Source organism: Heptranchias perlo, chromosome 16 (genome assembly GCF_035084215.1).
Source record: "Heptranchias perlo isolate sHepPer1 chromosome 16, sHepPer1.hap1, whole genome shotgun sequence".
In the NCBI taxonomy this organism is placed as follows: Eukaryota; Metazoa; Chordata; class Chondrichthyes; order Hexanchiformes; family Hexanchidae; genus Heptranchias; species Heptranchias perlo.
The window spans coordinates 44,456,553-44,470,938 of NC_090340.1; the positions used below are offsets into that span (position 1 = coordinate 44,456,553).

The 14,386-nt window shown below is 42.3% G+C and overlaps 1 protein-coding gene across 4 annotated transcripts in view; it reads right to left on the minus strand.

Moving 5' to 3' along the window:
- The window catches only part of piezo1 (piezo type mechanosensitive ion channel component 1 (Er blood group)), a 334,545-nt gene that overhangs the window by 190,102 nt on the left and 130,057 nt on the right, over positions 1–14,386 (minus strand). For all 4 annotated transcript variants that reach the window (XM_067998049.1, XM_067998050.1, XM_067998048.1 and 1 more), the window contains exon 3: positions 1,972–2,091. In XM_067998049.1, the coding sequence (XP_067854150.1) occupies positions 1,972–2,091 (120 nt within the window). The remainder of the gene's footprint in view (positions 1–1,971; positions 2,092–14,386) is intronic.

A 14,386-nucleotide genomic window follows, 5' to 3' on the forward strand; every position in this document is an offset into this window, starting at 1 on the left:
ATTGATTTTCTTATACTTGATTTAAAATTTAAGGGGCCAGATTTTGCTGAAAAAATAATGGCATTTGAACGATGCCTGCCATTATTAATGCGCAAATCGGCCAGCAACTTTTGGCAAGGAAGAGATACCCCGTGAATTGCGAATTACGAAAGTTGCTGGCCGATTTGCGCCACTCCGCCATTAGCTTCGCGAAAACAGCATCCTGCGCTTAAACTCGCTGTGATTTTCATGAAGTTGCTGCATTTGCACATTAATAGCCCATTAAAGTTGCCACAGAAAGTTAAGTCTAGTAATTAACAGCGTAATTACCCTTTTAACGACATGATAATTGTTAATTATTGCCAATCAGCCTCTCTTGCCCAGAAAGTGGACAATAATAAGTATGGAGTCACATTCCTTCAGGTTGTGAATTGTTTTAGAAGATTTAAAAATATCAAATTTTAATTTTTTTTTTCTTACTTTTCCTTTGTGTCTTTTTTTCTCTCTCTCTCAGTCCAATCTTTCTTTTCCTCTCTTTATTTTTCTTTCTGTACCTGATTTGACATTGAATTCACCTACTCCAATTCACCCTCCTTCTCAGTCCTTCCTCTGTTTATTTCTCAATCCTTTAATCTCATTGGTAAAGGAGACACACTGTTTGTCCTGTTTTTCACCAAGGTCCCAGAGGCCCTGTTGCCCTCATTGCGCCGTTATCACTCACACTTCAAGCAACTTACAAGCCAAAAATTTTTTAAACCTAAACGTGCACAAACAAATCTAACTAACAGGGCATGCTGCGAGATGCCCCAGCAAAATCTGGCCCAATGAGTTCCTGAGTAGAATGTCGGGTGTAACTGAGTGGATGGCATCCTGCTCGACCCTGATCTCTGCTTCCAAATGGCTCAGAGTTTCCCATTCTCCCCCTCCCCAGGCTGTCTCCTCTCTCAGACTTTCCCTCCCTTATCCCGTTCCTGTCCGCCCCCTTCTCCTTCCTCTCTGCATAACTTCCGTGATTAATGCATGTTAAAACAAATTAATCGCTAAAATGTTTTACGTGTTAATCACAAAAGTTAACTGTAATTAATTCACAAGCCTAAAAACTTAATTGCAAAAATAAGTACAAAAGGAACTGTAAATATTTCTTTCGATAAATACTGACCACATTTTATTCAGAATTCATTATTTTAAAATAATCTCAATTAATTAATAGCAAATAGTCGACAGAAATAGAAAGGAAGAAACAGCTTGTGACCATGTCTGGCAAAATATTTCTGTTTAGAACCAAGTGCACTTCAAGGGGATATTCTTGGTCTGTGCATCAACTCAATTAAAATGGGCAATTCACAGTGCCACAGAGAAGCCCAGCAATTAAAATTAAAGAACAATACTTTGGTTTCCCTGATGGCCTAGCGGGTAAGAAAACCATCTGGTGTTGTATTATGCTGTAGAAGCAGAAGATTCCAGATTTGAGTGTGTGAAGTTATCTGGTCGTCAGCCTGGGCATTAATCAGTGTACTACAACTGGGCACAGGGTTCCTAGGCTAGGGACAGGGGAGAGAAATTGCCCTGGATTCATGCTCCTGGTCACTGTGGCTCAGTTGTGGGTGTTCTCCATGGTGAAGGACCTACCAACAATCACTGCCTTGGCTCACACATGAAAAATGTGGTCACTAAGATACTGGAGGGCAGAGACCAAGACTCTACTCTAGAGAGTCAGCATCAAATGAACACCGAGTTATTTTTAAAATTTATTGTAGGCCAATAGCCCACTGCTTTTTTCATGGTTTAAAAAGTTAGCCTGTTGGCATCTATGTCTAAATCACAACAGAAGAATACAGCTGGAGATTCTCCAGACATTTAAAAAATGCATTCCTGGCTTTTCACAGCAAAAATATTTCTTTAAGAAGAGTCATGTGAAAGCATTACTGCATCACTACCCAAACCACGGGCCATTAACAATGGAGAAACATATGGATACTCATTTGTACTTACAGTTATACCCCAACAAATCTTCATCCTTCAAAACATAGAGAGTGATCTGAAAACCTCCATGTGCGCACAGAAAGAGAATGCTGGTTCCCAGCAGGGCCTTGATCAAATGACCCGTGTGGCCTGGAAAAAGAAAATGCAGTCACAACCTGATAATGAATGACAATTAGATAATATTGTGAAGCAACCTCCATAAAACAGCAGCACTGAACCTTAATGTTTCAGATCACACTTTTAAACAATTAAATTAGATCCAGTAACCTCACAGCTTGCATTAATATTTTCCCCATTTCTTTGTATTTTTGCATCTTCTTTAAGATTCCATGCACCATACACTATTCCCTGTTGGAAGTTTGGGTAGATAACCTAGGGCCTTTCTGGTGTATGCGGTACACCTACTCACTGGATAAACTCATTGAGCCATCAGAGGAACCTTTTCATGCTTTACTCATATTGCAGAATCACTTCCTAGAATGTATTACCAGCTGCAGCTCTTAACTCTGAGCGGGTTTCAAGAAACCATTTCGGCGAGTTGATTTCCCATCCGGGAGAGATAGCAGAAGGCCACACAAATTTTATATGCTAGTCCTCATTTGAATGCCACCGGTCCACTTCCCACCTGGAACGGGCATCGAGAGGGTGCAGAGCGGAACCCGGCAGGTGAAGATTGGGCAGCTGGTAGGGAAGGGGTTTCAGGAGTGTCTTGCTGAAGGAAGGGGAGGAGATATGAGGCAGGAGAGGCTGTAACTTTCCTTGCGGGGCCCATAGGAGCACTCCAAGCCCCACAAAGGAAAGCTTTGGGCTTACCAGAAGGGCCTCTCTGTCTTCAGACCAGCTGCAGACCTGCTTCTGGTTAGCAGGAAAGCCGCGACAGCTTCCCGCTCAGCCCCAGTTAAAATTGCATTGGGGTCTTATTGACAAAATAGAACCCCAATTCACATAAATTTGTGAGGCTCCCACCTGCTCTAGGCAGGTACCGCATCTGCCTGCAAAACCCTGCATCACAACAATCAGAAATGGTGAGGATCTGAACGGGTAATTTACTGCTCATTTTCAACTGCCGACCACCCAATTTCCACCAGGCGGGTAGGGTTAAAATCAACCCCCACATTTATACTGTGGTGCTGTTTCTATAGCAACCAGACCCACATAAAAACAACTGCTTATGCACAACCTCCACTAGCATAGCCCATACAGGGCTGGCAGGGTGCTCTGGCCTTCAGACATCCCACTTCCAAAGTCTGCAGCCCCATGCTTGTGTCTGCCCATAACTTCCTGTTGTCTGGAAGAGGCAGCCCATTTCTGCTCAGTGACCACTAAACAAGCTTAATAAGAACATAAGAAATAGGAACAGGAGTACGCCCTACAGGCCCTTGAGCCTGCTCTGCCATTCAATAAGATCATGGCTGATCTTTGACCTCAACTCCACTTTCCTGCCTGATCTCCATATCCCTTGAATCCCCTAGAGTCCAAAGATCTATTTATCTCAGCCTTGAATATATTCAACAACTCAGCATCCACAGCCCTCTGGGGTAGAGAATTCCAAAGATTTACAACCCTCTGAGAGAAGAAATTCCTCCTCGTCTTAAATGGCCGACCCCTTATCCTAAGACTATGCCCCCTAGTTCTAGACTCTCCAGCCAGGAGAAACAACCTCTCAGCATCTTGTAGGTTACAATGAGATCACCTCTCATTCTTCTAAACTCCAGAGAGTATAGGCCCATTCTACTCAATCTCTCCTCAAAGGTCAACCCTCTCATCCCAGGAATCAGTCCAGTGAACCTTTGTTGCATCGCCTCTAAGGCAAGTATATCCTTCATTAGATAAGGAGTCCAAAACTGTACACAGTACTCCAGGTGGGGTCTCACCCCAAAGCCCTGTACAATTGTAGTAAGACTTCCTTACTCCTCTTCTCCAACCCCCTTGCAATAAAGGCCAACATACCATTTGCCTTCCTAATTGCTGCCTCTTGGTGAATCATCTACAGACATGAAGTCAGCTTTCACATTTACCCTGATTAAACCCAAGTTTACCTCTCCACCACCTCCCTTGATCCCTCCACTGCCTCTGTGCTGTCAGTCTGCCTGGGCGATATCCAGGCTTGGATGAGCCACAATTTCTTCCAGATAATACTGGGAAGACTGATACAATCCTCTTGAAACTCTGTACCCTTGCCACTGACTCCATCCCACACCCTGGCCTCTGTCTCAGGCTGAACCAGATGGTTTGTATGTTCACAACCTTGGCGTCCTATTCAACCTCAAGCTGAGCTTCCAAATCCACATCCACTCCATCACAAAGACTGCCTACTTCCAACTCCATATCAACACCTGCCTTCGCCTCTGCTTCTGCTTCAGCCCATCTGCCGCTGAAACCCTCATCTATGTCTTTGTCACCCCAGATTTGACTATTCCAATACTTTCCTGGCTGACCTCTCATCCTCCACCTTCCATAAACTTTAGCTCATCCAAAAATCTGCCGCCAGTTTCCTATCTTGATCACCCATCACCTCATCTTCACTGACCTATATTAGCTTCCAGTCCCTTAGTGCCTCAAATTTAAAATTCCCATTCTTGTATTCAATTCTCTCTATGGTCTCATCCCTCCCTATCTGTGTGACCACCTCCAGTGCTACAACCCCTTCCCCACATTTTCATTCAGCTGATTCTAGATTCTTGTGCATCCTCCATCTCTTCACCCCATAATTGGCAGCTATGTCTTCAACTGCCTAGACCCCATAATCTAGAATTCCTTCTCTAAACCCCTCCAACACTCTCTCCTCCTTTCCCACTTCTTTGACCAAGCCCTCCTAAATATTGCCTTCTTTTGGCTCAGCACCATTAATTTGTTGTTTTGAAATTCCTTTGACTGCTATTTTAACAAAAGTTTCAACCCCCTTTTTAAATGGGTTAATCTCTGTGTTGAGAGTAAGACTAGCTTCTTTTTCAGGGAATGTGCCTTCTATAGGAGACCTAAAGATGGGGAAAATAACTGAAAATGGAGGAGTGCAATGCTAATTATGCTTTAAACATGCAGTCGTAGCAGCTTCCCAGCACTAACTCAGGCCACGGTGAAAATCTAAAGAATGAACAAAATCTCTTGTTATGTTTGCACACCCCTAAAAATAAATCAAAAAATTACGAGCAAAATATGCTTAAATATTATAAACAGCCCTAAATCTCATTGCCTTCAAAACCTGCAAGCACTTATCTGAAAATGGATACAACTGGAGGAACAATAGCATAAGGTAATTTATTTTATTTCTGTAATTTTCCATAAGAAAGTACATTACAAGGCACATTTCCAGGAACCCACTGCTTGAATCCTATGTGTTATACTAAATTCAGAAAAAGACTGTGGGTGTTTATTACTTAATATTATATCAAATGGGTAACAATCCACGTTGAGCTCTTTAAAGTATTGATGGGGAAACGCTTTTTTTTTAAAAAAAGATTTTGTTCATGGGATGTGGGCAATCCTGACAAGGCCGCATTTATTGCCCATCCCAGATTGCCCCGAGTAGCTGGTGACGGATCACCTTCTTGAACCACAGCAGTCCTTGTGGTATAATGGATTGGTCATCACCTCTGGGACCCAGGTTTCAATTCAGCCCACACTAATGGGATAAAAGTCTCCTCTGTCCATTTGCTGCAAAGGTCCTACTTGAGATTAGTTTGGGGTGAAAAGCTTTTTATTTCTTGCATGCATGCCAGTATCAAGTATTTTCAAATCACAAAAGCCATGGTTAAATGTAAATCAAAGCTGTTTTTACACCTTGTTTTAATTTAGATTCCAGGAGACCAGCACTGTGTGCCAGCTCCCAGCATTTATACTACTAAAGCTACTTTGATACTGGTTTTGTGACATGCTTGTGCCATCGAGCAGGTACATGCAGCTGGCTACAACCCTAAAATAAATTTGTTGATTTGCCATGCCTAGTCACTAAAATCATTTTTTAACTTATATCCAGCTTGCTTAATTCACAAACCCATTTATATTATTTTTAAACAAATACTAACTATTCTGATACGAAACCTTGACCTTTCTTCATAAAGAAAGAAAGAACTTGCATTTATATAGCACCTAGGAACGGGGCAGATACAAGTCAAATGCCTGTTTTACACCCCGCCTGATTTTGCACTCAATTTATAAGATACATAAACAGTTCCAAAATAATTATAAGTACCAAATCTTTGCCGTTCTTTTCAGTAGCTTTGTTATGAGTGAGTCTCTGATGAAACCTTACATGAGCAATGAGTCTACAGAACCTTTCTTGGCTGCCTCACATGGAAGAGACAGTCCAAAGCAGTGAACTAAAAATTGTGGGGGAAAAACCCGGGGGAAATTGCACCTAAAATGCGCATTAAATTGCACTGATTAGGGTAGGCTTCAAGTTGCTGCTAAAATTAATTTGCATAACTACAAATGTAAAATCTTCCATGAACCAGCGCAATTGGCCATTGTAATAGAATACAATAGTTTATTTTCTTTCCATTAAAAAGTATTCTTTGATGTATTTAAAAGTGGTAACCTGGTGCAGTTTTATTAATACAGCTGAAAATAAATTTATCACCAAAAATAAGCATTTTTACTAGGGGTGTCCAGTCCTCCACCTGGGAGTAACCTGATCTAAAATCACTGAAAATGACTTTAAAAAACTATACTGAACCATTTGATAGTTTAATTGGTGTACACGAGTCAGTTTCTTAGTAAATTAAATATTTTTTGATATAATAAAACTTTTAAAACACACCTACTAGTGCCTGTGCGCCTAAGAAAATGAACACAAGTTGAAGAGCCTTCCCGAACCAGCACAATTGGCAGAAACTCACTATTTTGACCTGGAGGTGTGGCCAGTTTTGTGGGAGGGGCCTGATTCAAGTGAATTGAATCTTGAACCAGCGTAAAAGATCATGGAAAACACGAGCGTTCGTGATTTTGGGCATAACTCATCTTTGTTTAAAATTTCCCGATCTTTCGCGCTGGTTCAGCCGATTCTGCCCGGATTGTGCTGATATAACTGGCGGAAACAAGTGGAAACTCAACCCACCCCCCTCCCCCCATCTCAAAGTTTTCTGGGCCTTCGAACATAAGTTTCACCACACAAGATCATGATCAAAGACGTTCTCCTCAAAGATATCAACTATTTCTAACTGGTAAGTAAATAATGGGTGAACAATGGTCTCTTGGCCATCTGGGGGATTTTTTTGCTTTTGAAATCTGCCTCCATAGAAACCATTCTTAATGTCTGATAGAAGTCTTCAAATGAAATGCCCATCATTGTTCCAGAGGCCATTAATTCAACAATCTACTTGATTGTATCCTGGATGATCTGTAGATCAAAGTACCTTTCCTTTCGTTATTTAAAAAAAACACATTGTTCTGTATATCTCCACTCATATGCAGCATGATGGAGCTCTGTTTGCATCACACAAAAGGTCCAAATTCCAATAAATGTAACCTCACCTGCTGCTTACCCATGTATAAACAACTCTAGAAAACATAAAACATATTAATATCAAAGACAAACTATGTCTTGCGACTATAATAGTTGAACACTCCTCTCCCGTTCAAAAAAAAAGAGGTAATGAAAGAAAAACTTTTCTCAGATCAATTGTCCATCTTCACAATCAACTGTAGGAATTTTGAAATAAAAAGCTTTGAACTTTAAACATTAAAAATGACTTTATTTTTTTTATATAAACAGTTAGTATTTCATATTTTCTGGCCGTAAAAGACAAACTAAAACATATTGGCCTAGAAATCTGATCGTACCCGAAAAGGGGCGTGTGGACTACCCGTACCAGTTACTACTAGTGCAGGCAGCACGCAATATCCGTGCTGCCTGCTGATTACAATGAATCGTGCATGAAATCGCCCTACCCGCACTATTCATTGGCCGCATGCCTATCGGGGGGTGGGGGGGAGCAGGGTGTCATCGGGAGTCCAGGACTCTACTTGCAGGCAGCCAGCTCCTCCTAAAGGGGAGATGCATTCTGGCTGCAAAGACTGTGCAATAAGTTGAGGAAGAGATGGCTGAAGGAGGGATCAAGGAGGCAGTAAGGTTCTCTGATGCTGCAGGCCTTGGTGCAGGCAGTGGAGAGGAGGAGGGACATCCTTTTTCCTCCAGGCATCTACTGAGGAGACAGTGGGAAGGGATCACTGAGAATGTCAATGCCAGGAGCATTTCCCCAAGAACATGGCTGCAATGCAGGAAAAAATTCAATGATTTAACTAGAATTGTTAAGGTAAGAAGACTACTCTCATACTTTCTGATCATAGCTGCAGCACTCACAGCCTCATTAATTATAACTCCCACAACACTGTGCTCCCCCACTACCCTGCAATCACTGTACCACATTTCACCAAACATCCTTCTCCTCATGCTCACACACTCTCCACTATTACAACCCTCACTTCCCCACAACTCACATCTCACACACACTATCAGCTATTTTACCATGACAGCCACATTCCCCAAATTCCTCACAAGATTCTCACTAACACACTTCACTCTTTCTTGCAGGAGAAGGTCATTCACATCAGGCAACAGGCTGCTACCGAAGGAGGAATAGCCCTATGCACACCTTCTTCCCCCTCCCCACCCCTTGAAGAGAGGGTCCTGGCTATAATGGGAAGGGACAGAGTGGAGTGTGTGTCCACTGGCGATGCTGGAAGAGATGCCGTGCAGGGTTTCTTTATACTTAATCCTCTTTGTCTCTTCTGACTTCTCCATCACACCTCACACTCTGCATGACAAGTTGTAGATGCTATCAACACCAACTTTTTCTCTCTGCTCTCCTTCACACCGCAAGCTAACCCTTGTACCTATCTTTCATTTCAGCTGCTGAGAAGGTCGATGACCCTCCGTGAGTGGAGGAAGGGGAGCACAGTGTTCCTGAAGATGCACCGTCATTTGATCTGGCTATGGCAAGCATCAGCTCAGATATTGACACCACACGGACTTTAGAGGCAAGGCGATCTGCAGGTGATGATTCACCGGGCACAAGTGTGCTGCAGTTAAGGCAGGGGGAATAGGACGCCATAGGTGCTGGCGTGCCGGAGGGCAAGGTTGCACACTAATTCTGCTGCAGAGGACTCAGATGTTGACTTTGCGGGCTTAGGTTACCGAAGAAGGCTCATGGACATACACCAAGAAATGCTTGGTGCACTGGGCTGCCTGTCAGAGAGCTTGCGCACAATGCCGCGGATGTGGAAATCAATGGAAATGAAAATCGTGATGGATATATAATGGGCGGCTGAATCGATTTCACCCGTTTTGCACCATCACCCAGAGTCAAAATTATCCCCACTGTCAACCAGTGCAGTTTTCATTTATTAGCAACTTTTGCTTGCTTTCACTGACCCCTTTTCAATTCACTGAGCAAATTTACCATCACTTCTTTACAAGTTATCTCCACAAAGTACTTCAGTAAATTTGTATGGCACAATTTGCTGCTTCTACAGCTACATTGACTATTCTTTTTTAGGCCTCTGTTCACCTCAAATGAGCTTTAACAGCATCCAATAAAATGCTAGCGCCAAACATCTAAGTCATCAAATCTTATAAAGGCAATAAAAACACGGGGAGGTGAACCAGAGGTTTTTTGCAACTCGTTTTCCATAAAGGACAAATCAATAAGGTCGAAAACACTGTACTGAATTAATCCACTAGCCCTTCAGGGAATTTTGCTGTAGAACACATAACAATGCGTGTAATATAATTGCTAGTAATAAATAATTAATCACGTATAAAAGTTTGTGTGTGCAATTAAATCTGCTTTGCTTCAGGTGAATTTCAAATGCCAATAGGGGACTTAACTTAAGATGGACAGATTTTAAATTGGCAAAATTAGTACTTGAGTGGTTTGGAACATGATTTTTTCACCTTCATCATGTGTTTGAATTCAGTGCAGATTTGATGAGATACAAGCCTCCTCCTTCAGTTATCTCTAGTGGTACTAAATGAAATAGGTTTAGGATTGTGTTTACCCAGTTCCTAGTGAGTATAGGTCCACAGTTCAAAAATACTTTCTACAATCTGGCATAAGAGGCTAAAGGAGTGGATGGAAATGCTCACAATGGTGCAGCAGGGGGTACCCTGTTGAGATTGAGGTTAAAGAAGTGGGTGCTTTTCTGAAGTCAAGGCAATATCTAATGTGTTTAGCAAAACCTTTTCACTTAGATAGGGACAGCCACTTGTCATAACAATGGGATTATGTGCTAGTAACATAATGATGTGTTACAACTATGTAAGTTTTTAAGTATACAACTTTGTAACACATGTTTGTAAGCAAATGAATAGAAGTTTGCCACTATTTTAATAAGATGGTGCTTTTTAAGGCACAGCTGAAGACCAATTTCATGCCCTACGAGTTTTATTCTGCTTGCATCCTGTGCTGCACCTGACCTGCGAATGCTTGATGCTGACACTGGATGACAGAAGTGTTTCATTCCCAAACATGGATATTCCTCACCTTGATAAATATGAAACATTAATCCAAAATATAAATAAAGATTTTTTTTTTATTCGTTCATGGGATGTGAGCGTCACTGGTGAGGTCAGCATTTATTGCCCATCCCTAATTGCCCTTGAGAAGGTGGTGGTGAGCCGGCTTCTTGAACCGCTGCAGTCCGTGTGGTGAAGGTTCTCCCACAGTGCTGTTAAGAAGGGAGTTCCAGGATTTTGACCCAGCGACGATGAAGGAATGGCGATATATTTCCAAGTCAGGATGGTGTGCGACTTGGAGGGGAACGTGCAGGTGGTGTTGTTCCCATGTACCTGCTGTTCTTGTCCTTCTAGGTGGCAGAGGTCATGGGTTGGGGAGGTGCTGTCGAATAAGCCTTGGCGAGTTGCTGAAGTGCAGCCACTGTGCGCCGGTGGTGAAGGGAGAGAATATTTAGGGTGGTGAATGGGGTGCCAATCAAGCGGGCTGCTTTGTCCTGGATGGTGTCGAGCTTCTTGAGTGTTGTTGGAGCTGCACTCATCCAGGCAAGTGGAGAGTATTCCATCACACTCCTGACTTGTGCCTTGTAGATGGTGGATAGGCTTTGGGGAGTCAGGAGGTGAGTCACTTGCCACAGAATACCCAGCCTCTGACCTGCTCTTATAGCCACAGTATTTATATGGCTGGTCCAGTTCAGTTTCTGGTCAATGGTGACCCCCCCAGGATGTTGATGGTGGGGGATTCGGCGATGGTAATGCTGTTGAATGTCAAGAGGAGATGGTCATTGCCTGGCACTTGTCTGGCGCAAATGTTACTTGCCACTTATGAGCCCAAGCCTGGATGTTGTCCAGGTCTTGCTGCATGCGGGATCGGACTGCTTCATTATTTGAGGGGTTGCGAATGGAACTGAACACTGTGCAATCATCAGCGAACATCCCCATTTCTGACCTTATGATGGAGGGAAGGTCATTGATGAAGTAGCTGAAGATGGTTGGGCCTAGGACACTGCCCTGAGGAACTCCTGCAGCAATGCCCTAGGGCTGAGATGATTGGCCTCCAACAACCACTACCATCTTCCTTTGTGCTAGGTATGACTCCAGCCACTGGAGAGTTTTCCCCCTGATTCCCATTGACTTCAATTTTACCAGGGCTCCTTGATGCCACACTCGGTCAAATGCTGCCTTGATGTCAAGGGCAGTCACTCTCACCTCACCTCTGGAATTCAGCTCTTTTGTCCATGTTTGGACCAAGGCTGTAATGAGGTCTGGCGCCGAGTGGTCCTGGCGGAACCCAAACTGAGCATCGGTGAGCAGGGTATTGGTGAGTAAGTGCCGCTTGATAGCACTGTCGACGACACCTTCCATCACTTAGCTGATGATTGAGAGTAGACTGATGGGGCGGTAATTGGCCGGATTGGATTTGTCCTGCTTTTTGTGGACAGGACATACCTGGGCAATTTTCCTCATTGTCGAATAGATGCCAGTGTTGTAGCTGTACTGGAACAACTTGTCTAGAGGCGCAGTTAGATCCGGAGCACAAGTCTTCAGCACTACAGCCGGGATGTTATCGGGGCCCATAGCCTTTGCTGTATCCAGTGCACTCAGCCGTTTCTTGATATCACGTGGAGTGAATCGAAATGGCTGAAGACTGGCTTCTGTGATGGTGGGGATATTGGGAGGAGGCCGAGATGGATCGTCCACTCGGCACTTCTGGCTGAAGATATAAATGAAAGATATACAAGAGCTGCCACATTACCATAGTGAACCATTTCAGTGTCATCATTAAAAAATTCCAATAAATTTGTTAGGTATGACCTGTCCTCAGGTTGGTTTAAATTATTGCCTTTACTCAATTGCTTCCTTCAAAATAGACTTCAATGTTTTTCTGATTATGGAGGCTAAATTAAAAGGCCCAACAAATCCTAAGATCACGTTGCTGGCTCTTATTAAATGACTGAACACTAGCTATTGGCATTCTTTTGGTATCATCCCCCATCTCTCAGGCTTCTCCTCTTGGTCCATATTTGTCTGACATAATACACACCACTTCAGACCACTCCATGTTTGACATCAACAATGGGCTTCTCTGTTTGGGAAAATGTACTGACATTATTTATAATGACTCATTGGGGCAACAGGAGAAAAGTGTACTCAAAAGGCTTTGGGATATAGAGAAATTAAAATATCTAGCTCCAGGGAGGAAAATTTCCTATTCTTCTTTCTGCAGCGAGCAACAGTTTTACATATTTCAGCAAAGAAAATGCACTATATGGCTTGAAATACCTGCAGAATTGTCATTCTAATGTTGTCATCACATTCTTAAATATTTTCTTTCACTCTAAATTTCCACCTGCAGGTTTTTCAGCAAAGGTTTTCTGAGCAACAATTTAATAATATTTTTACAACCTTTCCATACAGCTATATCAAGTCTATTGAAAATCTACCTAACAACATTATATATTAGATTGGATTACTCTTTCAAAGAGCTGGCACAGACACAATGGGACGAATGGCCTCCTTCTGTGCTCTATGATTAGATGTTGGTTGAGGGATAAATGTTGGCTAGGATACCGGGAGAACTCCCCTGCCAAAATTGTGCCACATATTAGAAAAATGTCATCATCGTCCTCTCCCACTCATCGTTTGGGAGACTCTCAATTCGATACAGTACTCTATAGGAAATAATTATCAGTTATTGACTAAAAGATTGTCAAAGCAACGGAAAAGAAATACTCCCCTGACCAAGCTGAATCCTGTGGTAGAGATTCCTATGTTAGAGCTTGCAGCCAACTGCAAATGAAAAATTCAACAAAACTGGATACTTTTGGAACACCTTTTTGCACTTTACAGTAGCTAATATGGAACTGAGAGCTTTTAGTGTGTGAAAGCTTCCAGAATGTGCGTTGCCTTTGTTGTCACAAATACTGATTTAGCTACCACCCTAATCATGAATCCTATTTTGTTCAACTTAAATGTGTTCCAATTTCCAACTTGTTCAACTGGTTTCATGAAGACTCAAATTGTTGCTTCTTTTTCCACAGTCTCTCTTTCGGAAATGTGAGATATTCCTCACCAGCTAATTATTTTAAAATGCAACAATCTGAGCAGCTACAACAAACATCTGTAAAACATGCCATCTGTGCCATGCGTTTCACAATTTAACATGCACAAAACATCTCCAAACATTTTGTACAGCCTATTACCCGAGGCTACAAAACTCTTGGAGCTTCTCGACATTTATAGCCTGTGGTGTTTTGTTAAGTCCATATGAACATACTGAAGCATTTTCTTTCATCTTAATAATAGTCACCTGATCCTTTTAGACATCCAGTGGCTGTGTAAGATTTTTGACAACAGCAGTAATATTTCTGCATCAAAATTAGATTTCTTTATTGAAATATAAAAATTCTTTAGCCCCAAATTTGTAAACCTACAACCACCACGAGAAAACTCACACTGACAGAGCTAAATTGAAGGAGCCTTCCCATTTTGAGGAAATGGCTCAGGACATCTTTGGAATGGTCAATGTAAAAGGAGTTGGAAGGGAGAGTTTAGAGGTGTGTGGCCACCAACCATCAAAGATTCATCTTCCCTTAGTCTCATTATTTCACTTATTGTGTCATGAGTATGGTATGCTAAGTAACACAAAATAAGTTATATTTATATAGAGCCTTTAATATAGAACAATGCTCAAAGTTACTTCACAGAATTGTAAGGAAAACAAATGCTGAGTTGAAGGTGGAGAGATTTGGAGGGATAACCAAAAGCTCGGTCAAAGAGTTGGGTGTTAAAAGAGGAAAGGGAGGTTGGGAGATTTAGGGACGAAATTCCAGAGAGTGAGACTTTGTTGGCTGCCAATGTTGGTGCGAAGGGAGTGGGAATGCAAAAGAAGCTAGGGTTAGAGAAATAGAGAGTTTGGAGGGATGTTGTAGAACTGGAGGAGATTATAAAGGTGGGGGGTTGGAAAATCAG